This window comes from Abramis brama (genome assembly GCF_963993115.1).
Source record: "Abramis brama genome assembly, chromosome: 10".
NCBI classification, from domain to species: Eukaryota; Metazoa; Chordata; class Actinopteri; order Cypriniformes; family Leuciscidae; genus Abramis; species Abramis brama.
This window is the reverse complement of record NC_139972.1, coordinates 30,160,289-30,184,073: the sequence shown is the minus strand read 5'-3', so window position 1 is coordinate 30,184,073 and position 23,785 is coordinate 30,160,289. Positions and strand designations below refer to the sequence as shown.

Genomic DNA, 23,785 nt, shown 5'->3' with positions numbered 1-23,785 from the left:
TTTTCAACATTTAAAGTGAAGCTCATTTATACGTTTTGAATATGTGCATATATAAATGTTAGCATCCGAATACAAATCTATGGCTTCAAATGAATCTGTGATGCTTTTTGTTCAAAAAGCGTTGGTCATCATTCGCTTCCATTGTATGGAAATACCTTTTTCTCCACAGAAGAGAGAAAGTCATATTGATAAATTCCTTTTGGGATGAACTATTCCTTTAAATAAACAAGGAAAGACGAACCAGTAGTGTGTGCTGTAATGTAATGCATCCCCATGACATCATGTGCTGAGTTCAGCCAATGTCTCCTGTAGCCAAAAGTCAGCACGTTTAGGCATGAAAATATAGGGATACATCCATCTGGATCTAGTCAGCGGTGCACTTTATTTGTATTGAATTTGCATTAGGATACAAAACAGAATCTCATCTGACCTGAAGCCCATTGGAAAATTGATCGTTGTTAATATCACTCTAATATTGATTGTGCTCGTACATGAGAACAGCATCATTGAGCTAGCATTTGAAACTCGAGGAAGCTGACTGTCCACTATGAATTGTCCTCTGAAATATTACATTTTATATAACAGTGTTGATTATTTTTTTCATTCTGATTGATTGACTAGATATGATAATATATTTAATATTAAATGTATTAGATTATACAATTAAATTAAATATGATATAATATATTGGAATGTAAAATGTTTTTAAATTAAAATTAAATAATATAAATTGCATATCACCTCTAAACTAACATTCTAAAGTTTTAATTTATTAATATTTAAACGTATTAATACATGTTTAATGTAATATAATATAATACAATATAATATTATACAAAAACATATATATATATGTTATATATTTGTATTATATTATGTTATATATGTATTTTTTTCCTAATATAATTTTTAAAAATAATATATAATTTTGTTTAATACATTATTCAATATAATATTTTAATATGTTACTAAATGTAAACATTTTTCTCCTAATATTTAAAAATAAATATTATTATTATAATTATTTTTTTAATCAAACATGTCTCTCTTGTTGTCAGGATCCCGTCTGCGTCAGGAAGACTCCGCACCCCGCATTGTGGAACACCCCTCCGATCTGATCGTATCCAAAGGTGAACCCGCCACCCTAAACTGCAAGGCTGAAGGGCGGCCCACCCCGACCGTGGAGTGGTACAAGGATGGAGAGCGCGTGGAAACGGACCGGGACAACCCTCGATCCCACCGTATGCTCCTGCCGAGCGGTTCTCTCTTCTTCCTGCGTATCGTACACGGGCGTCGCAGCAAACCGGACGAAGGCTCCTACGTTTGCGTGGCCCGTAACTACCTGGGAGAAGCGGTTAGCCACAACGCCTCACTGGAAGTAGCTAGTAAGTGCTTGGCTGTTTTCTTATCGCGCTGGGTTCTCACGGTTTATGGATGTCTACATATTTATAGTATATGATATTAAGATTTCAGATGAGTTCTTAGCCAGTTCTCTTTCGTAGAAGTCGTATCGTCTTCCAGGAGGGGTTTGAAAGCAGGCCAGTCTTAATTTGGCTTTGTGTTTGTGACTTTCCTGGCCTTGAACTGAATCTAAGAGAGTCTGTAGCCCCTCCAGCTGAATAGAAAGCGTTTCCAGTTTCCTCCTGGGTCTCTGGGTCTCAATGGACTCAGTGGGTCGGATAATCTCGCTGGAGATGGGCAGGATGTGACTGTGCCACTGGACCTGCATGGTGATCCTGATAGAGGAAACGGGCCAGACGGCATGAAGAGAGCAGAATAGGTCGCAGTAGGTGGTCGTGAGCTTAAATTAACTCACAGTAGTTTATGATATTTACAGTAGAGATCACAAGATAGCAGTTACCTTTATCTGTTACGCCGATACGTGTGTTGTATCTCTCTTGTCTGTTTGGCATTTGTAGTTTTTCAATTTCAATGAGTTGTTCATCAACCGGTTTGGTTGATCAATCCTTTTATAAAAAGTATTCACAAAAATGTTTTTGTGTAGAGGCGCAAAGTAGATCGTTTAAATGGGCTTATTACTTAAAACTTGCGGTTTTCAGCGATTCTCCTTGGACTTGGACGTGATATGCATTACATACCGTCTCTCTTTAAGCTTGAAAGGACTGATCTCAGATATCAACCGCTTTTCAAGTATGCCTAGGAGCTGTCACCAAGCCTCTTGTTGTAATCTAATCGAGTAAGCGGTGGACCTGGAGGGGGGTGAGTTGGTCGTGTAGTGTTTACCAATGGCATGTCTTACTCTTAAGATCTTACCCTTATGGAAATGTACTATATATTTTATAGGTAATAAATAATTTTTCAATCGTAGTCTTTTAAAAAATGGCATCTTAAATAATAAACTAGATTTTTCGATACTTTCGATGCTGAAGTATCTGAAACGCTTCCAATACTAATTTTCAGCAGAATAGTTGATACACAAACCCGCCTCCACTCACTCACTCCTTTCATTTGCTCCGAATGAATATTGTTGGTGTTACATGGCTTGTATTTCGGCTTTGGATTGTATGTAATTTTAATTATTCCTGCAGATTTTGTGCTCACTCCCAAAGTGTGCGAACATAAAGCAGTGCTAAAGTACACCTCACAGTACTAAATTGAGTTCTTTTTCGCTGCTTAAAGTGCTTAAACAGTCGCATACACACAAAACAATGTCAAAATGCCGGTCTTGGCGAGTATTCATGTAAACACAGTCAGTTATGTTTTAAATGAACGTAGACAATTGAGAAAGAAAACGCATGTGTAACAGTATAATGGATCCGTGCTTCAGGTCTTAAAGTGACAGTTGCCTAATTTATCTGCTGCCATATTATGAGATAATATAAAAAATATCTATAGCAGTTTTTCCCTATGGTATCAATGTCAAAAAATTGTGGCTAGTAACTTTGGAAAACCACTAGCCACAGTGGTGTTCAGAGAATTTTTATTTTCTCTGAATTGTGTTTTTTTTAATGGGGTAAGAGAAATAAACTGAATCCAAGTTTCAAAAAATATCTTGAGTTTTTTTTCTTCTCAAGTAAATTTATCTTGTGTTCCAGTAAATAAAATAAGGTAGTTCCAGCCCTAAAACTAGGTAAAACATTGATTAAGAAGACAATATTTGCAGTCTAGTAATGGTTGATTTAACTGTGAAGACCACAATTAACCTGATAAAATCATGAATTTAAATTATGAACAAAGTAATGTAATTTTATCAAATAATAATTGATAAATAGTAAATTTTCATAAGGATACCAGTGCAAATTGCAATGCTTTTACTAGCTTCTGTAGGCTAATGTCGGCCAAACAGAAACATAAATTTGTGTTGGTGGGAAAATTATGTGAGCTTGGAGACTAAAAAGTGCGAAAATATCATGCGGTATATCAAACAGAGGGTTGATATACTGTACGCTATTTGTTCTGGAGGCCTTCTTTTTTTTTTTGTAAGAACGAAAACAAGAAGCTTGGCGGGCGGGCGAACGACTTGGCCCGACATGAGGAAAAGCTCGGGCTGTTTTGGCCGCAGCCTTCGGGCTGCTTATTCTGAATAAGGTTCAAACAGGACCATAATGACACAGTGGCAAAGCTCAAAACCCTCAGTGCCTGTCCGCTCCCTCCTCCCCCCCCTGTCCCGCCGCCATGCATGTAATTACCTCGTTCAGGCAACCATGATGGAAACCTACGACAGGAAGGTAGTAGAATTCCTACCTAAACTCCTCTTTTTCCATCCAAAACTAGACAGTCAGTGTCCGAGGCAAAAAGAAATCTATCACTTCTCAGATATCAACACTCACCTACTTATTCAGACTGACACCAGGAATGTCAGTCGAGCCATAGCCAAGAAAACCACCGAAAAGGAAGTTAACGTATTTGTTCTGCCTATCCCGCTCTTACAAGAATCCAGTTTGAACACTGTGTACACAATCTTTCCTTTTTCTAAAGTTATTTTAATAATCCCGCTTTTACGATCGCCCAACTCCCGGCGGACCGTAAATCTAATCCAACTTTCAACAAGCCATGTTTGGCCAGGCAACGACGCTTAGCGCAGATCTGTTGTGGGTTTATTATTAACTTCACGTACAGTGGAGGCTCTGTGCAACACGCTGAGGTAAAATGTGTCAAACCGGGTATCCGCTCTGCTCTGTGTGCCCTGGAGTTGGATTTTGCCCCTTTTGTTTCCATGTTTTCCTTTCAATATGAAACTTGGAGGCTTATAATGCTTCATGTGTCACGCTTTGTTAGAGTATAATGACACGCAGAGGAACAAAGAATGAGAGAGAGGAATGTAAGATGGGGCTGGCTTTATCCATAAGAGCTCACTGTTCACCCCGATGGCTCCGGGCCACGCATTGCGTAACGCGTGGTATCAGGCTGCGTTTTTAAGGATGACAGACGTGTCTGTTGCAGGTTCTTGCACTCTAAAAACAGCTGTAAAAATGACGATCAAAGAAAAGGGAGTTTTAGGACCCGCATAAATGACAATGAGAGATTGTTAAAAGATTGATGGGCGCTAATGTGTCACTTTACTGTTATGACTACTTACAGTATGAAACAGGTTAGATTAGTCATAGTTCTATGTACTGCAAAAATCATATCCCTAATCATTTTTTTTTTTTACTTTTTTTTTTTTTTTGCTTAACTGATACATTTATTTGAGAATCAACACTGCGTCAGATGTACTTTTTTCCATAGATTAGCCTATATCTTGAATATAAGTGTATTTTTGTTCTTATTGCACTGGCTTATTCTTTAACTTGACAGTGTTGCTTCTTAAGTAAAGACGTGTCCACCAAAGTGTTTTTTAGCCAGCTGAAAGCATCAGGCGCTCTTCTTTAAACCCTTGCTTCTGAATATCTGCGGAAGTGTTACTAGTATCTGACTTCGCAAATAGTTTGTTTCTGAATATAAAAATATTGATACAAATGTAAAGTATATGCTCTGGCTCTTGTTTTCAATGATTTTTTTCCGTTGTTGTGCTTGTTGTTGACATCTATTGTTGGTCGGTGTGGTGTTTGTCCCGCCCCTCCTCCACTGTGATTGGACGGCTGGGTAAAAAGTGACAGTGATGAGCGCTACGTATTACCCAAAGTTGAACATTTTTCAACTCTCAGCGAGGCAACAGTTATTTTAAATAGTAATACTATATCTAATATTATTGTTTACTATATTTTCGATTAAATAATTTAGCCTTGGTGAGCATAGGAGACTTCTTTCAAAAACCTTACTGATCCCATACTTAGTGTAGTGTATCTTGTAGCCATTTTTTCAAAAAAAGAGTAGTTAACTTATTATAAGTCAGTTTTGCAGTGCATATGTGTAAAAAGAGATAATATTTTCCCAAACCTCTCACTTTTACCTGTAGTACTTTTTGAAAAGTCAGCTTTGTCCTTTATTAGCATGCTAACCAACTGCAGCATGTGGAAAGCCTCTAATTATAGTGTACTCTTCCAGTTCTTGGGCTGCGGCGGGAATGTGGATCAGTGCGCTAGACCCTGATAACCCCGTCAGGACGCGTGGAACGGTCTAAAGTGCTCTCTAGTCCTGGTCTTAGAAAAAATGTATCACTCCATATAAAAAAAAATCCCAATCTCTATAAGAACTGCTTTTCGTCTAACGCTAAAATTGAGCATTTGATAATTGATAAAAAAAAAAAATCTGGTTCCACAAAGCTGTATAATGATGATCGGTTAGCCACATATGCTCTAAAACGACGAGATGCAGCGTTCATGTGAGCATTGCAAGCTCAAAACTAGCTTGCGGCCATTCCTTTATCCCATTCCTGCATATTTTTCGCATCATTTCCACTACTCTCTGTAATATTATTTTCCGTGAACTTGGCAGAAAGTCCCAAAAAGTTTTAGGAGAGATTCGTATCTGGCGCTGAGGAGGAGACACAAATGAAGTTGACGTTTCGTCTGTGAAACTGAGGGGGACAGTTGGCGTTCGTCCTCTGAAAGTTTGGGTGACACCCCTCATTATTCCCTCACAGAATGTTCCCCTCCACTACATCTGTGTGCTCCCTCCGCCTTTGATATTCAAACCAACCCGTTTCCATTATAGATAGACAGACATAGCTGTGCAGAATTCACTTCCTCGTCCTTCCCCCTAGCTAGTGCCAACGGTCTTCCCACTGTTTGCACTGAGAATATTGGTGTTTCATTAAGTTTTTAGCTATAGAGGACAAGGGTTTGAGTCCCTGGAGAATCCTCTTTCGGAATTCTTTAGCGCATTTATAATGTCCCCTGATCCTTCCAGCCCTCTTCATACCTCTGCTGACATTCAGAAATTAATTTAATTGCGTGTTTTTTTTGGGCTAGAGACACGTAGGCGGCAGATTTTGGCTCTCAAGACTCGGCGGTAAGCTAAGCAGTGGCCTATTTCCCTGAAAACAGTAGAACGGCGTATTGTACCCTGCAGAAAATGAACCATGTATTCCCAATTCAAGAGTTGTAGGAAGACAGGATTCCTCACATCTGCTTTTGAGTTGTCAGTACGGGTAATCGTCGCAAACCGGCTCTCTTTAATTGGCTAGTGGGTGTGTTTCTCCTTAAGCGTCACGGGGACTATTTGCAGATGCCCAGAAATTACAAGGAAAACTAATCTGCGATGTTTAATTACAGCGCTGAGGGGAGTTACTGACAGCCTTTGGGGGATGGACGGAAATAAAAAGAGACCAGAGAAGATAAGTGCAGGTTCTTCCTGGTTTTTTATCATGCTCTCATCTCTCTGGAGATCCACACTAGCTCTTGTTTTGTACTCGACCTGATTAGCATTAATATGGATAATTGCCTCAACTTCAGGCCCCCAAACCATGCAACATCTGCCATGCATATTCAGTCATGTGATTCCCACATCTCAGTCTAGTGGCATACAGAGTCAGAGATGTGTAGTACTGCAGTTTGGTTGGGATTGTGGCTTGGGACGCACAGTACACTGTAAACAATTTCTAACCCACCCAAATCAAAAATTTCAAGTGACCGATAACATCTACATTTTTCAATTGGCCCAAGTGAAATTCTGTAAATTATAAAAATAAATTTACAGAATTTCACTTGGGCCAATTGAAAAATGTAGATGTTATCGGTCACTTGAAATTTTTGATTTGGGAGGGTTAGAAATTTTTTACAGTGTATATATTGGTAGCATATTGATCATTGACTGATTTTCTATTTTTAATTTATTGGTATCGGTCAATATTGTGTATTTAGATAGGCATGCTCATTTCTGTTACGTGTAATCTTTAGCAAATCTCATAATGAAAATTTTTTTTTCTTGCTTTACAGTTATATTGTAATGCTTTTAGATTTTTTTTTGGTTTCATTTTGTATTAATTTAGACAAAATAGTAAAATATTAAAAATAATAAAAAGTAATTATAAAGTATACTACTTTAATATAACATATTGAACCATTTCTTTGTATTTAGTCAATTAAATGGTCAAGTAATTTAAATACATTTAATTTAAATACATTTGTTTATTTTATGTTAATATTGTCTATTTATAGGTTATTGGCCATTACGTTGGCCATTATTATTATTATTTTATTTTACATTTTTTGTAATGTAAATATTTTTTGGTAAAATAATAATAATTTTAATTAAGACGTATTTATTATTGGCCATAACTTGGAAATAATTATCAGTTTATCGGCGTTGTAATATTGTGCATCCCTAATTGCGGCAGCTGTGCTCTGTTAAAAAAAATAAAGAAAAGAAAAGTAGCATCCCTGTTTGGGACAGGATATCAGTGCCCAGTAAGTGTAGAAAATCCTCACTAATGCCGGGTTCAGACTACATGATATCCGCCCGATTTTGGCACGACCAAAAATCGTGGGAGGTCGTGGTGATTTGTAAACGTCAATGGCTGTTGTGTGTCATAGTGGATAACAACTGACGCCGCATCTGCAACGCTTCACAACGTTACAAGAGAAAGACTAGCATGTTTAATTTTTCAACCCGGCAAGTACTGGAATTAGCATTAAGCTAACACGCCACGTCAGTAGCTTGTTTGTTTACGTTCTTGTTTTCGGAAGTCAGTCGCTAGTTCCTCCTTCTCGATGACATCACACACTTCTTTAAAGGTGCACGCGAGGATTGGTTGGGAAGCATGAAATGTTTCTTGTCCACAACATGACAAGAATTTAGGAGTAAAAATCGCATAATCTGTTACAGTAGCTATCATAACAGACAAAAATATTGTGCTGTCTGAACCCGACATAAGGAGGCTGCAGGATTGTCGAGGAACCCAGCGGACGGTGGCTTGAGAAGATAAAGTAATTGTGTCAAGGAGTTTTAGGGCTTTGTTCTGCTTTTGTCAAAGACAAAGATCTCCCACTGCAAAGCTCATGGACGAGGGGAGATGGACAAATGGAAGTAGGGTCGGAAAGTTCACCGCAGTAATGAGTGGTGGAGAGAGCTGGATGGATGGATGGATGACAACTTCAGGATGGATTGCTGTGTGAGGGAAATAGTTTCGGACAGTCGAGGGTGAGACAGCAGACGCCTGCGTCGTTATTTGAGTGTGACCTGTCCATCTTCCAGTATCTGTTTGAGACCATCCTGGGTGAAGAAATAACACGCTTGTTAGTTCTGATAAGGATCATTCTAAATCATTGTTTTACCTACAGTTGGGAGTTACACTACATTTGTTTAATTCACCACTTTGACTGCATTGGAAGTAAGTGCCTATGCTTTGCATACTGGCTTTTCTGAGTTCAGGATTGTTAAAACACTCGGTTTGCCTAAAGCTATTGTGAATCCTATCTCATTTGCATAGATATGACTGGAGCAACAATAAAAAATCCCTACAGTGAAGAAACAAAAGAAGCTAGAGCTCTAAAAGAGCTGTTTGAGAAAAAAAAAAAAAGGTTTAGTTTGAATAGATGGTCGATGTTGATCTTCTTTGGGCATCTGGGCTTTGCTCAAAATGGAGGATAGGTAGGCAGATGTACTCGTCGGTGGTAATTAGAGGCCCTCACCATGACCGAGCATTTCAGACTCGCTTTGATCCCAGGAAATGCGCCACATCCTCAGACAGGTGGAGATAACTCGTGCGAGCTTGGCTGGATTTCTCCTGAGGTCATTTTATGGACAACAGTCCACAAATACAAGGTAAATCTCTCTGGAACCAGGTGGCTTAGCGCAAATCATTCCCTGAAGCCGCACACCCTAATTTATGGAATTGTTATGGCTAAAATCTGGCATTTAGTTCCTGTTAAAGCCTATTTAGTAGTTCTGAGATGTCTTTATATGGGTTCATTTAGAGTTTTGTCCTTCAGCGGTTCAGTTTGTTCCCACACATCTACAGTACGGCCTTGGAGGGACTCGTGTTGTCTCGCTGTCGGCTCCACCTGGGATCCGTGCGCTCGTCCTGATAAACATAGCGTAGCCGAAACTATTTGGTCCTCCTGTGGCAAGAGTCTGTAGATACGACCCATGTGATTTCCTCTTGGCTGAACTCCATTTGCGATAAACACGGCTGATTGTACAGTCCCTCTCTGTCGGAGGCCCAGATAGGAAGTGTGTCTCAGAGGCTAATCTTCCCCCCTCGAACGGAGGGCCGAAGTATTAGTCCCACTGCTGTGTCTAATCCCCCACTTTTGATTTGAGAGTCTCCTGTGGCCTTTGGGATTGAGAGGAAAGTGTTTCTCTCTCTCTTTCTCTCTCTCTCACTCTCTTTTTTGTGTTTATTTTAAAAAAACATCTTTATGATGCTGTCCTGCTCTGCTAAACTTAAGCGTTTATTAAAGCAAGGTTAATCCATGGCTTGAAGCCTTTCAATCAACCGGAGTCCAGAAAGGATTAGCAAGTTTGGAAAATGAGAAATATCAGAGATTTAAGGCAACAATTTCTTCGTTTTTTGAAAATCTGGGCTCATGTCTTATAAATGTCATGTATTTTTATCGGAAACTCTACTGCTCGTTACTTCCTGCTGGAAAGCTCAGGAATAAGTGATGCAACCCAAGCGTAACTCGATATATTCCGAGGACATACTATTTCATGCCCTCATGTCTGCCCTCATTTGCTGTTTTTTTGGGGAATTTTTATGATTGTGGTTCTTGGTTGCCTGTTGGTCTATAGATGGTTGGAATAGTTTAGGAAGAGCATTAGTGCATTAAAAAAACAACCACCACCACTTACCACTAGATATGGCCAATTATTTTTCTGCATACAACACAAATAAATTTTTTAAATACAATATTTGACATTTTGAACAGTGCTAAATAAACTATATTGATATGTGATGAAATAATTAAATATATATAAACAATCAAATATGCATGTTTATTTATTTATATATTATTTATTTTCAATATGCAAAATTCATGCAAAAATTTAAGTATAAATTAGAACTTGTGTATTTATTTATAGTTCATTTTTAATTAATTTCAAAATAATTAATGGAAATTGAATGAAAATTGGACGATAAATACATTTATAATTAAATTAGTTAAATTTCACATTTTGTAAATTAATATAATTTATAGTTTCTCTTTCATAATTTTTTTTCTTTCATTGTAAAGAATAATACATTCAAGTTCTAATTTCTATTTACATTTTATCCATCAATATTGCATATTGAAAATAATTTTATAAATATGTGTATTTGATTTAATTATGAGATATATATATATATATATATATATATATATATATATATATACACACACATATATGATATTGATGTGATTTTAATGCAAAGATTTGAAATGGAAACTGTATAAATAATTGTAGATTGATAGGAAAACATGCAATAGAACAAAAATTTGTTTTGGACTGATGAAAAAAGAATAAGCTGCAATTTTGTGTAGAAAATTCATAAATTCTGAACAATTGTCACTGTACACTGTACTGTATATCAGATCGTTTATAGTGTCTGTAAGTCCCCCTTCATGATCCCTAGATTGCCACAGAACGAGTGCGAGACAAACAAAGAGTAAAGAAATGAATGGACAGGGACAGACACACTCCTGTCACACACGTAGCTGTAATAATTTGAATGGCGAGGCCAGCTTGAACCCCTGCCCCAGATAGAGATCTGGCGGAGGAGAGATGTGTTTGGCTTAGCTTGCCACTCTTTGAGGCACGGCAGCTATGGTGCTAATCCTTCTGGAAAGGACATTACGACATGGCGTGACTCTGACCTTGGAACAGTTTCAGTCACAAATCAGATAAAAGTGACTGTAATCAAAACAGATCCACACTGCTAACTTCCTATAACTAACTGATGCACCTCTGAATTGAAGTGGCAGCAACTAAAACTAATTCCCAATTAGCACTGTGTTACACGTCGTTCAACTAGTTAGAGTCACAGGTTGCATACACTTTCACTAGAGCTTGACTAGATTAATGGTGTTTGCATAGGTTGATACATCTCAGAAATGTTGAATTACAGGTTCACCGATGCATTTCCGAGTCCATTTTGGCGTGTTGTGAAAAGGTTTCTCGCTGCGTTGTTGCAGGAAAGAGATGAAATTGTCATATCGCTGTCAAAACAGCTGTAGCAGCTAGACGAGCCGTCTGAAAATGTCACAAACACTCACAGCGGCCTCCTTTGTCCGTCTGCCGTCGTTCCCTCGGATCTGGGTGTGGCTGTGAAACTGTAACATTCCTGCGTAACCCCACACCGCGCGACCATAAAGAAAAGACACAAAGAACGTGGATGAAATGATTGAATGGAAGGAGGGGGGGATAAAGACGAGAGAGCTGTCTGAAAGAAACCTTTGAAAAGGGTTTTTGGGGAAGGTTTCTCTGGATCTGCCCGGGGTGACTGGACTGATTTAATTTGAACAGTGAATGTGGATCAGGTGACGGCAGTGATTTGAGGGTCAGTGTGTCAGGCTATGAGATGGAGAAAAACAAATTAAAGACCCCCTGTGGTGAAAAACAAGTATTTAATGTTGTTTATTTGTCTATGTGGTGTTTTAAATATGCTTTTCAAAAAACCATGTGCAAATTCATCAGTCGACACTATTACTGTTTATTTTCAAAAATGCGGTTTGAAACTGCCCCTGTTAACTACCGTCACAAACATGTAACCAATCCCGTTAAAGTGTGGGCGGGGCTTTTCCTGTCATTATTTCTAAGGATGCTGATTGTTAGAAGGCAGCTGTCTGACTCTGAGAAGGTGAACGGGAACACGGTTTGTGTAACATTAGCAACACATTATTAGCTGATTGATAACGTAGCCGAGCCAAAGGCTAATCATATTAATTAACGTTATGTGTCCGATGTTGTAAAGAGCGATACATAAAACACATTACCATTCTGATACATCGACTTGTAGACGAGCCTGTATAATTCACTCTTCCACTTCTTCTTCTGAATCAGTTTCTGATTCAAACATACAGAATTTAACCAATATTTCCACTTGCCATTGCGTAGCGTTTACTACTTTTGCCGAGTGAATCTCTGAGCTGGTGTGAGTGAGTGGAGGCGGGGCTCATTTGCATATTTATAGAACCGTGTATACTAACTGAAGCAAGGGTGTAGAGTTGCATTCGATCTATTTTAAGGCATAAAGAAATTATTTTCACTTAGAATAATACCCATGGTATTTATGTGGTGCATGTCCAAAAATCATGATGCATGTACTGTAGCAATAAAATGTTTTTTTGTACATCTACCATGGTAAAACCCTTTTTATTTATTTATTGGACAAAAAAAACACCATTAAATAGCAAAACCAAAGTAACATCAAAACACTATGGTAAATATCCCAAAATAGCTGAATTCAGCTTAACTATCACAGGAATAAATGCAATTTTAAAATATATTAAAATATAATAATATTTCACATACTTCACCGAACTCCACAATATTACTGTTTTTACTGTATTTTTGATCAAAGAAATTATGCCTTGGTAAGCATAAGAGACTTCTTTCAAAACAAAATCATGGTATTGCTATGGTACACGTCAAAATGCTAATACTGTGGTGTTTCTTTGTGTGTTTTTTACATAGATAAATCTTTCCATTTAGAGTTCAAATTTGACATTTCCTGGAAAAGAAAGCAAACAAATCTGAACGTTAAGTCAGGGTGCATAAATGATAAAATGTCATTTAGTACTGTCAGTAAGACTTAAACAGTGGCGCCAGCCTCAGTATTTCTGCCAGATTTGAAAGTTGCAACCACATTTTTGAGCATACGTAGTTATTTGTGTCTTTAAAAAAAATGCCATGGTAACCACAGTTTCCGCTAGAATACCATTAAAGTTATTGTTACTTCAGTTAAATCGTAAATTAACATGTGTAACCAAGTTACCACAGCTTTAAAGCACCAACAATAACTGTATGCTTGGTGGAAACTATGGTTTTAAGGGGCACTGAGTGCAGTGATCTTATGTAAATCGAACAGGCAGAAATACGAGCAAACACTGGTGGGAACTGTAATAATATTTGGAGTTCCTCCCCGGTTATCCGCAGTGCAGTGCAGGTGTCCTCAAGGACGGTCCATGCTTTCCCAACACAGCTGCGGGTTTCGTTGCAGGTGTGTGTGTCGGTGTCATTGAAATGCGCCTTTGCTGTGGCCTGCTCTCCCTCATTAGACCCTTTCCAACAGGATTACCAGAGTGCCGAGTCTGCAGGTACTTTTATAAGTTAATTTCACCTGCTGTTTGGGAGCCATAATAGCTTATTGATTGGCTGACAGAGATGCACTGGGGCAGCGTAGAAGGACGTCCGGTGGAGGAGGAGGGGATAAGTTAATCGCAGTTGGACGCGGGTGAAGAGAATTCAATCAGACAACCCCCCAAGGCTTATACGTAGCGTGTAAATTTGTGTCCACCTCAGTGGATTGGACCTGACTGATATCCGTTCTGTTGCGAAAGTAGCAGTTCTGAACGGGAAAGTGAGAGAGGACGAGGGAGAAAACCTGTTAGAGCACGCTTAGCATGTTTAATTTGCTGGCTTGGAGGCATTGCAGTGCGTAAACTCCTGTCGTTGATTGTTAAACTTGCTTGATTAGACTTGAGTTGAGAAGTAACGTGTGATAGTTAGGTAGTCCCTTGAAAGTTAGCATGAAACGGAAGTTGCGACAGTCTTTTCTTCCCTATTCTGAGTGAAATGACTTCTCAAACAGGACAAAATGTTGGGTGGGAATTGATTTTGTCCATTGGGAATTGATTGGATCGTTGTTGTATACTATAGCTGAGTGTTATTAGCTCGATATTACTGAGAACATTTTATCTATGCACAAGTTTCATTTTTAATGTTTAACCCTTTAATGCAGGATAATTTACTCCGCTCAAACCCAGACCCTGCAAGCTCGTTTTTAAGTGCCACGCCCACATCTCAACATCCAATCAACAACTGATGCATAGAATCAAGTCCCACCCTACATATTTTACACTTGGATGTATGTCACAATTAGAAAGAAAAATCTGTCGCTACTTCTGTTTCATAGCGACTGTATGGCAATTCACTCGAATGGCTATGTATGTATGTGTATATATGAATGCATATGTGTATATGTACATATACACACAATTTCACCTCATATATATATATATATATATATATATATATATATATATATATATATATATGAGTGTGTTATGTGTCTATGTATGAGGTGCTTTGTGGCGATTTATGCCTATTTTGACCAAATTTCAGGGTTTCATTTAGCTTTGTGACCCACAGTAACCTGAAATCTGCTGACTCTCATCGGAAACTAGCTTCCAATAAGCTCCACATCCTGCTTTCTCATCGACAGCTGGCCTGACCATCAGTCTCTGTGCATTTAGATGTGTGTTTGTGTTTTCTCAGAGGAGCCACGGCCCATTAGCTTGACCTGTCACACGCACTTTACGCCTCCGTTACCTGGAAACTGCACATCTCGTTTTTTTTTAATGTGCCTGTCCGGCACCGGGTGCCATTCACGGTGCATTTAGCACAGCCGTCTAGCACACGTCCCTATTCGCTCAGACCCGCTTGCCCTTTGACCTGTGTCATCGCGTGCATCGACATCATCCACTGTTTGGACACCGCTGACTCGGTACGCGAGCAAACAGCGTGTGCTGCTAAAGACTTGTTTGGGAAACCTTCCTTCCACCCGCGACGGTAAGTATTCCAGGACTGTTTGCGTCCCTTCTAGGCTGGCGCTTTCGTTCTGGTCTGGCAAATCTCACCCTGTCCGCACGTAAACGCTCCGTTGACACGGAGGCAAACAGTGGATGATGGCGGAAAGAAAAATGAGGAGAGATAGAGAGGTGAAACACGCAGACCTTGACCCTCAGCCCTCGATTGGCCATCGGTTATCTTATTGTGATGTCGGAGCCAATGAGAGACACGACCCCTCCATCACCCTACGTGATCCCATAACCACCCCTGCCATTCCTTTTGACCGACGCTTGCATACAAAAAATGTCTAAATCAGCCCATTGTCAGAACATGTGGGATATTACCCAGAAACGGCTTGGCACACGGTTCAAAGGCAATCGCTGAAAGAAAACAAATATAGGAGGAAGATAAGAACAGTTGTGTGATGCAGATAGACGTGTGGTCAAAGATTTGGGACAATGATTTTCCCAAACATTCCATTGCTTTAACTTTGAAAACATAGTTTGTGTAGATGTTGGGAACATTATTTGAAAAATTTCACAATAAAATTTTCACAATAATTGTTCATGAATGTATAGCCTAGATAAAGTATATAAAATGATATAATTAATCTAATACATAATTTATATTTTATATAGAATATCATATTATTATTATTATTATTATTATTATTATTATTATTACAATTTGTGGTATAGTATGCTTACATTTTCAGAATCAAATCCTAATTGATTATACATTTCATGATTCAATTGAAACCTTATGGATAAATTTGTGGATAAAGTGTATTTTATATAAAATATTTTTCATATATTTTTTTGTATTTTGTAGACATATACACATGTATGTATCCTGATTGATTTTCTCTCTCTCTCTCTCTCTCTCTCTCTCTCTCTCTCTCTCTCTCTCTCTCTCTCTCTCTCTCTCTATATATATATATATATATATATATTTATTTATTTATTTATTTATTTATTTATTTATATATATATATATATATATATATATATATATATATATATAACCTTGTGGATAAATGTTACTATATATTTTATGAAGTTTGCAGAACATTATTAATGATCATATTATTAATGTTATGCTAACTTTACCTAACGTTGTACTCACATTAGTACATTTGAAACTGCAAGAACAGTACATTTTTACATTCCCACCACCAAAATGGAATGTTTGGAAAACATTTTTAGAACATCAATTTGTTCGAAGTAGTGAGTGCGAGAGAAGGAGTGGGGGAAGCTGAAAAGCTTGCTGTGCTTGCATGGAGAAGATAAGAAGACAGGTGGTTTGTAGTCTGATGAAAGCACGTCAGACAGCTGGCAACTCTCAGAACGCGTCGGCCTGTGTGTGTGCGTGTCGAAGAATGCGCATGTTTGCGTGCGTGTTTGTGTGTCTGTCTGTATTTGGTAGTCTTTGTGGGTCTGCCAGCCGAGACGCATCCCAGAAGACCCATCATCTGGGTCTCCCTCTCTTCCCTGGCGCTCACCCAGCTAATGCCAGCACCCTCAGACGATTTAATGTCTGACACCAGATCCACACGAGGAGGGAAAATAACGAGATCTCATGCTATGTGCTGATGTGAACATACTGACACGTTAAAGGGATAGTGCACACAAAAAAAATGACAATTCTGTCATCATTTACAAACAAAATTTCATGAATTTCTATTGAGAAGCATTTTTAAAATGTGTCCATTGTCCATACAATGTAGGTCAATGGGGTCCAAAACATAATTTTTATTCAGTGTGTAAAAAACACTACTTTTTGTGTTCTTCAGAAGAAAGGAAGTTATACAGGTTTTGAATGGCCAACCTGATGTCACTGATATACGTGACTATGTTACGAGGTGGTGATTTCGTATGAATTCGTACAATGTTAATCATACAAAAACAAATGAAAATCAGAAAAAAGCTCCAAAACGTAAAATAGTTACAAAGTGCCGTCAGATTTTGTTGGAGCGGCATGAGGGTGAGTAAAGGATTTTCATTTTTGTGCAAACTGTCCCTTTAAGGGTCATTCAAAGCGATTGGCAGTGACCAGAAGTTACATTTTTCAGTAATAGTCAGAGACATTTGGCTAATGCAAATGTAAGAGGTGATTTGAGTTTCAAAGTGACATTTTGTGTCATTATTCTCTCACTTGCTCTGTGTCTGTGCGCTCAGGGCTGTTTGATGGTCACTCCAGTGATCTCCAAACACTGTCGTTGTGACGATAGGGTGCTTTGTTTGCCCAGAGGAGATGGCACATATGGGGCACACGCTGTTATTTGCTGTTGGCAAATAAGTACAGTCCTGGGCAAGCACAGCGTTGTGTAAGTACTCCACACTACTGATCACAGTGTGCTTCAAGTGCCCTGACTAAAAGAGCTAGAAAGCGCCTGGTCAATTTGATGTTGCTGCCAAAATGTGGAAATAATAGATGTGCAGTTTTAACTGTTACATACATAACTTCTTTTTAATGGTGTTTTGGGCCATATGCCGAGAGACTTTGATGTCCAGATTTGCCCTCTAGCTCTGATGCTTCCTGAAATGGAGTGTGAAGACTCGTCCTGTGGGTTTTGATTTACTACATCAACATCAATGGTTTTGTCTTATTTCTCAGGGTGGTCTATTGGCTGTTGGACTTGGCTCTGTTCAGCCGTTCAAGGGAATAGACAGGACTTGTCTTGAAGTTTTTTTTTGTTTAGTTTTTTTTGCCTAGGAGGGCTAGCTCACCTGTCCATGCACAGCTTCTGATGTTTCCCAGGTGCATTAGCTGTATTATATATATATACATCCACACTGCTGTCATCCACTATAAGCTTCTTTTTTTTTTTTTTATGAAAATTTAAATTTAACAAAATAATTTGCAAATAACCACAGTTTTAATAAAAGTGGAAGTTGTATTAAATGTGTTTTATTTTATTAATATTATTATTACATTTAATTTAAATAAATTTTTATTATTTAAAAATAATTAAATTCACTAACATTTATTTATGAATATTTTGTTTAATATATATATATATATATATATATATATATATATACATATACATATACATATATATATATATATATATATATATATATATATATATATATATATATATATATATATATAATTTATATTATTTTTAATGTTTTTGTTTTATTATAAATTAATTTTTATCAAATTTAGTTAATACATTTATTTAATTTTATTAAATGTAATAAATTTCTTGGATTTGAGAGTAGTCAGTCACATGACTACTTTGATGCGCTAGGCATTTATTCTGTAAGTGTGTTTCCATGGTAGTTCATGTGCTTATTTTCCTCCCGAATGAGGCATTTATTCACGTACAAGTGAGTGCATACATTATTTTAATGTATATTTTAAATCTTGAGGTTTCCATTGAACATTACATACCTCGTATCTCTATATTTGGTCTTTTTTTCCATAAGTCCTTAGTATTGGTCACCCTTTAAATCTGTCTGTGGATTTTGCAAATATTTAACCAATGAAAAGTACTTAAAAGAGCTTGTGACTAAACCTCGTAACTCCATTGGATCCTCAAACTGTCGGTCAAACCTCGTAACTCCACCTCCCTTCTATCATGAATGAAGTGAAAACACGTAGGCCTATGTGTTAAATTCTCCAAAACTTGCTGATCAAAAACCTTGTAACTCCATTTGAGCTTGTTTTTGATAAAATAATATTAATATAATAACATATGCAAATGTCTGACCATGTATAAAGCCACAATATCACAGTTTCTTTCATTTCCTGAAAAGTAGCGTTTTTTTGGTGATATGATGCTTCCACCCGACAGCGACGAAACATTCATCCCTTGTACTCAAATCTGTGTATCCCTGTAAGCATCCATGAGTGTCCTTGTCCATAATAAATGCTTTGATGAAGGTAATTGCTTGGTCAGACAGTGATCACTGGATGGTGAAAATGAGTCCCGCAGAGTTCATCTCCAGGGAGTACATTACAATTCAACATCTTTAAGACCACCATTACACTCTTTCACAAGCCAGCGCACATTTTATGGCATCTTATCTCTCGCAGACAGATATTTACGCAAGGATCCTGCTTTATTAATTTATTTCATTAGATGATAAGTTTTGATAAGCCGCCAGAGTTAACCGCCCTCGCGTAAATCAATGAGTCCTCACCGCTCGAGTAAAGTGGGTTTCAGTTCACTCTAGCGTACTAATGAATTGCATATCAGTGTGAAAACAAGAGGATTTGACTGGCGATTAGAGAGGAAGATTGGTTTCGCTGTTCCAGCGCTCTGCACTCACAGTCGGCGTATTGGTCTTTATCGGATAGCTGCTCTCTGCTAGGATATTTATTATTGCTAACTCCCCAAACACTTACGCCACTGTCAGAGAATCTATGCATTTCATTTCATAAGGGGGTCAGATAAGCCCGTGGGTATAACCCTTTCTATATATTGCTTTTTTTTTTTTCCTGACAAGATAAATGCAACACAACAGCTGATAAATGCAAACTGTTTATTGCAAAAGATTGCTGTAATTCAGCTAATCCTGTATTAGCATAAATCACACGCAGTATGATCATGCTGTCTGCTCCATGTCACAGCACATTGTCCGTCAAGTGCTGCCGTTAAAGATTAAATATTAGAAGCAGATCATGCGTATATTGATGTGTTTAGGGTTTAAAGTTACTTTTGGTTGTGTTTCCAAGTCTTAAAATGTGTTTTAGTGTGTGTTTACCTCTCTGAACTCCTGTGTGGTTCATTTGAATAAAACGCTGCCATTCGAACCTTGGCGTGCACCAGATAAGACAAACCAACTCTGGTTGCGGATCGACTGAGATATGAACGCAGCATGGACCAAAAACATCTAAACAAACCAAAAACAGGATGTGATTTCAAAAGATGGAACCCTAAAAAGGACAGAAAGCTCAAGACCCACCTGGTTTTTCTCATTATAGTCGCAATGTTGGGTATTACAGTCCGGTACAGGCGTCAGAACCGCCGCTTCCTTGCATCTTTGTTTGTGTGTGTGTGACGGAGGGATTCCTGCAGCTGTTTTTCTAAGCTTTTTGCGAGTTCTCAGCTGGTCAAAATATCATGAGTTTTATTCACACATACAAGCACGTTTAGCCCAGCACACAGCTTTGTTTTGGATGTTCGGTAAGTTTTGGCACAAAATATACATCATAAAAGCTATTTTGCGTTCTGTGTCTTTAGGTTCAGTGTTAAAAATGGCAGTGTGAACGCTAAGCGAACCAAGACGAAATGTATCATTTTCTTTTTTGAATTCTGAACCAAGAGAACTGAACTTCTAGTGTGAACACCTTTAGTCTCATTGATTGGTTTCTTCTGTTTCTTTAAGCTACTCAAGCTTCACTTTTGTCTGTTTTGAATCTTCTGAGGCATGAAGACTCATAACAGAGGGCCAAATGTGTGCAGGATAGAGGAGTAGAGGAACTGAGCCCTTCTGTCCAGAGAAAGCATAACAGTACTTTGGTAGAATAGCTCAACATACACAAAAGAGCTACTGTTAGGGATTCATGTATGGCCCTGTTGCTCTGTTTTTATTCATCTGCAGTCGGAGATGACACTGTTATGAAATATATTAAGGGCTTTCATCCAGAAGTTTCGATTTCCCAGCCCTTGGGGAATCGAGTACTTAAAGCCAACTTTGTTCTGGGAAGAGGTATTTCAGCCCTCAGACTCGAGTTGTTTCAGCTGTCTGCTTGTTTTAGCAGATCATCTCTTGGTCATCTCGTCTTCATGCTGTGGAGAGCAGATGTCAGTGGGAGCTTCCTATTGGAGGATGCGAAGCAGATTGATATGTATTCGTATCGAGTAGTTTTGAGACATGTATTGGCATGTAGTTTACAGTAAGTTTCCCGTCTAAGTTAAACTAAGTGACGTGTCCATAACTGTCATTGTTTTTACCAGTGTTATGCACTTATCTTGCAAGTAAGGCTTTCACGATTAAGTATTCGCCTGGTCCCTGTTATTTCATGTAATATTTGAGATGACTGTGATTATTGTTCACTTTAAATTCTTAGTAGGAATTTAAGCAAATATAACAATATGACGAAATATACACTCTTACACATTTAATTTTATATTAAAATATGTGTTTTATTTTTTTAAATAATATCGATATATTACAAATTGAATGAATAATTTGAAAATATAATATTTGAGATTATCACTATTATTGTGTATTTTAAAGTCACATTTTGCCATCCAAACAAGAAACTGATGGGAAATATATATATATATATATATATATATATATGTACTGTGTATAATTATTTTGTATATATAAATACACACACATGCATTGTATTTATTTAAGAAATATTTGCATGTATATACTGTATATATTTATATATAATTTAATTCCTTGAATATATATATATTCATTCCTTGGAATTATATATACAGTATATACAGTATATATATATACATACATGTACATGTGTGTGTGTGTGTGTATATATATATATATATATATATATATATATATATATATATATATATATATATATATATATATATATATATATATATATATATATATATATATTAGGGCTGTCAAAAGATTAATCGCGATTAATCGCATCCAAAATAAAAGTTTGTGTTTACATAATATATGTGTGTGTACTGTGTATAATTATTTTGTATATATAAATACACACACATGCATGTATATATTTAAGAAATATTTGCATACATATACTGTATATATGTATATATAATTTATATTATATATAAATATAATTTTTTTATATATAAATTACACATTTTTCTTAAATATATACAAGCATGTGTGTGTATTTATATATACAAATTTAATTATACACAGTACACACAGATATATTATTTAAACACAAACTTTTATTTTGGATGCGATTAATCGCGATTAATCTTTTGACAGCCCTAATATATATATATATATATATATATATATATATATATATATATATATATATATATATATATATATATATATATATATATATATATATACTGTATATATATACTGTATATATATATATATATATATATACTGTATATATAATTCAAAGGAAAATATGAATGAATGACTTCTTGTGTTTTAGGCTTAAGGTCACATTAGCAAAATTTCTGCAGGCAAAAAGGTCCATTGTCTATTGTGTATCGATGTGTCAAGCACAGCTCACACAAGTCGCATTCAAACCAAGCAACTTTATGTTTGTCAGCGTGTCGAAATCCACATGACCAACTTGAACCAATTGCGAAATCTGCATAGAGAAATCTTACGCCCTCACGTGAAAAACAGTATTGAAATGACTGAATTTGGTGTATAAATTCACTGAATAAAGTAAATGTGACTGCAACCGTAACAGACAATCATGTGTTGAAAAGAGTTCAATGGCCAGAGTGTCAAATGCCAAAAATGTGATTTTGCAGAGAATCTGATATTAAAAACCAGGGCCCCATTGTACTCCCAGGCCAACCTGTGAGGCATTTCCACCATAAAAACCACAGAATTCTGCCTCTCTTCCAAGTCTACAGCCGTAATCCTCAGCCTGTTAATACCTTGAAGCGACAAAACTTGAGCCAGGAGGCAGCAAATGGGCATTTTTTTAAAAACACAAACAGGCTTTTGTTTAAGAGTCGCTCGTTTGTCTCACGTTTGTTCCAACAGCTCTGCTATCTGCGCTGACCGTTCCCTCGGCGTGGATCTGTTGAAGCAGCGGTTTGTGTTAGCACCTGATTTATCAGTGTGAGGCGAGATAAGAGCGCTCCATCACTCTGCTGCTTAATCCCTTCCAGTGGCAGTGGATGAGGAATTATCCCGGACCCGCAGAGGTGTCGTCTAATCGCCACTGTGGGGACAACTGCTGCCGGCTCGGGAAACAAGGAACCATTGTGGCTCCTGTCTATTCCACCAGTTGTGCCCATTGTGATGGACAGTCAGAGGCGGAAGGACTTAACTGGAAGAAGATACGGCGATTGAACCGCAACAGATCAGGAACAGAGGGTCCGTTCTGTAACGAAGCACCTCGACACATGACCCAATGAGCGGTAGCCATAAAAAACGCAGCGAGATATAAAATACAATCACAGACTTTGTTTCCCTGTTGTACATCGAAGTTAAACTCAACTTTTATAGTTTTTTCTGGTGCAATGTTCTTCCTTTTTTTTTTTTTTTTTTGCATGTAGGCCTGTTACGATTATTAAATATTCCTATTATTTAATGTAATATTTAATATATCCATGATTGTTGTGCACTCTTAATACTAGTCACATTTTGCCATCCAAATAAGGAATATATTGTAGTATTTACAATATTATAATTAAACATTTTAATGTGCAATATTTCAGATAATCACAATTATTATGCACTTTAAAGTCACATTTTACCATAAAAATAATGAGTTTAATTATATTATACATTTGATATCATAAACTAACAATGAACAATACTTATACATCATGTTTGAATCTTAATTACTTGTACAGCATTTATTAATCTATGATAATTTTTACATACTTCAAGTTGTGTAAATTAACGTTTGCAATATGAACAATATAAATTAACAATAGTATTATACAATGTCGCACAAGCAAGAGTTCTGTTGTTCTGAATACATGAATGATTTAGTGTTTTTGAACAAATCGTTTGAGTGAATGATTCACTGACTCCCTTATAAACACAATCACTTCTTTCATTCATGAATGAATCAGTGTTTTTGAACAAATCGTTTGAGTGAA

The 23,785-nt window shown here is 37.1% G+C and overlaps 1 protein-coding gene across 6 annotated transcripts in view; it reads left to right on the top strand.

Moving 5' to 3' along the window:
* Window positions 1-23,785, top strand: part of robo1 (roundabout, axon guidance receptor, homolog 1) — a 285,568-nt gene that overhangs the window by 140,442 nt on the left and 121,341 nt on the right. For all 6 annotated transcript variants that reach the window (XM_084127208.1, XM_084127206.1, XM_084127207.1 and 3 more), the window contains one exon: window positions 1,059-1,385. In XM_084127208.1, coding sequence (XP_083983334.1) covers window positions 1,059-1,385 — 327 coding nt within the window. The remainder of the gene's footprint in view (window positions 1-1,058; window positions 1,386-23,785) is intronic.